The sequence below is a fragment of the Suricata suricatta genome, chromosome 8, assembly GCF_006229205.1.
Source record: "Suricata suricatta isolate VVHF042 chromosome 8, meerkat_22Aug2017_6uvM2_HiC, whole genome shotgun sequence".
NCBI classification, from domain to species: domain Eukaryota; kingdom Metazoa; phylum Chordata; class Mammalia; order Carnivora; family Herpestidae; genus Suricata; species Suricata suricatta.
In genome coordinates this window covers 18,351,513-18,353,313 of record NC_043707.1, presented here as the reverse complement: position 1 = coordinate 18,353,313, position 1,801 = coordinate 18,351,513, and the positions used below count along the sequence as shown (strand labels likewise).

Sequence of the window (1,801 nt, the reverse complement as noted above, 5' to 3'; positions counted from 1 at the left end):
GCCTTAAGTACACTAACATTGCTATGTAACCAGTCATCTCTACAACTTCTTCATCTCCATACTTATTAAGCAACAACTCTCCATTCCTTTCTGCCCACCCCCAGCCCCTGGCCCCACCATCTACTTCCTGGCTCTAGGACTCTGACCACTCCAGGGACCTCACGTAAGTAGAATCATGCAGTATCTGTCGGTTGTGACTCAGCCCACAAGTCGTGCAATCATAAAACCTGTGTGACCCTGGGAAACACGACTTGCCTGAATCTCTACTTTCCCGTGTGCAAAATGCTGTCACAGTAGTACCTACCTCACCAGCTTGCTATGAGGTTTAAACGAGATAATACATATAAGGTACTTAGCTCAGGGCCTGGCATGTAGAAATTGCTCAATAAACATGAGGTACACGTAAATATATATTCTTCATTAGTAGACACTCGTGTTGTGCTAACCATGTGTCTGGCACCGTCATAAGCTCTTTGTCATTAACTCATTCAAACCACAAACGCCCCTACGTCGCTGGTTCGATCACTACCTTCCATGCTCCACGGCAGAGAAGGGGCAGCGACACGCCCAGGGCTCCGTAGCCAGGTCCCAGCAGAACGGGGCTTGAGACCCAGGCAGCCCGTTTCCAAGGCCCGCAGGCTTTACCACGGTGCGCGCTGTGACCGCGGCTGCCTCTGCCCGTCAGCGGACGGTCATCCGTCTACACGCCTTCAGTCCTGGATCCAGGCAGTGAGCGTGAGTGGAGCTGCCGAGGCCTCAGATACGAGGGGATGTCTGAGGGAATCCACGGAAACATCACTGAAAACGAGCTGGCCGTCCGTCATCTCCCGCGTGGGGTCTCGGCCTGGTGGGCCCTCCTCGAGCTCACACACTCGTCTCCTTTGGGCCCTGGCGGTGGCCGCAGGGAGCTGGGGCCCTGTGCCCTCCATCTCGTGCTGGGGGAGGCCTGGGGCGCTGCCCACGCGGTGTGGCTCGACCAGTGCCTTCTTCCCTGGTTGGCAGAAAGCTCAGCAATCCTTGACCATTCCCTGCCCTGCCCAGTTGAGATTTTTAAAAAAAGTTTTCTCTTCTGGGCCCCAGGGCCACCTCCCTCCCGCGCTTTATTGCTTTCTTGGCTTCCTCAGGGAGCCTCTGCAGCCCTTTAAAAGGGGCAGAGCCCGAAGTAGGATCAGCAGCCCCGGTCTCCGAGATAAGAGCCCAAGACGGCAGGTGCGGCTTCCCAGCCAGCTCGGGCAAGAGCAGGTGCTCGGGTCACGCTGGCCCTGATGTCTGCGGAGGTGAGCCCACAGCCGGCCTCTGCACCCTGGGCCTGACGAGGCTGGGGCGCCGGGGGCTTCTCTCGGGGCTTTCCTCCCACCGTGTCCACTCTCCCTTTTCCCTGCTGCAGGCGGCCATGTCTGCGTGTGACCCTGAACTTGGCAGAAGCAAGGGGAAGGAGCCCGCCATGGGCGGTAGGTGTCATGGGTCCTGGTACGAGCGGTTCCTGCAGCCCTGTCTGGTTGAAATGCTGGGCTCAGCACTCTTCATTTTCGTCGGGTGCCTGTCGGTCATCGAGAACGGGCCGGACACAAGGTGGCTGCAGCCGGCCTTGGCCCATGGGCTGGCTCTGGGCCTCATCATCGCCTCACTGGGGAGTATCAGGTGAGCAGGGTTCTGAGGGATGGGCCTGGGTGAACCTGGGCCGGTGGAGGTGGGGAGCAAAGCTATCGGCCTGGACCCTGGGCACCACTCAAGTTTCCCAGCATTGTAGATAGGAGCGTGGGCTGGAGACTCAGACTGCCTGGGTTCAAGTCCTACCTCT

General features: G+C 58.4%; 1 protein-coding gene across 1 annotated transcript in view; it reads left to right on the top strand.

Moving 5' to 3' along the window:
• The first annotated feature begins 1,165 nt into the window (after positions 1–1,165).
• Positions 1,166–1,801, top strand: part of LOC115297510 (aquaporin-8-like) — an 896-nt gene continuing 260 nt past the window's right edge. The window contains exons 1-2 of the mRNA XM_029945700.1: positions 1,166–1,277; positions 1,388–1,641. Of these exons, the coding sequence (XP_029801560.1) occupies positions 1,266–1,277; positions 1,388–1,641 (266 nt within the window). The 5' untranslated portion in view covers positions 1,166–1,265. The remainder of the gene's footprint in view (positions 1,278–1,387; positions 1,642–1,801) is intronic.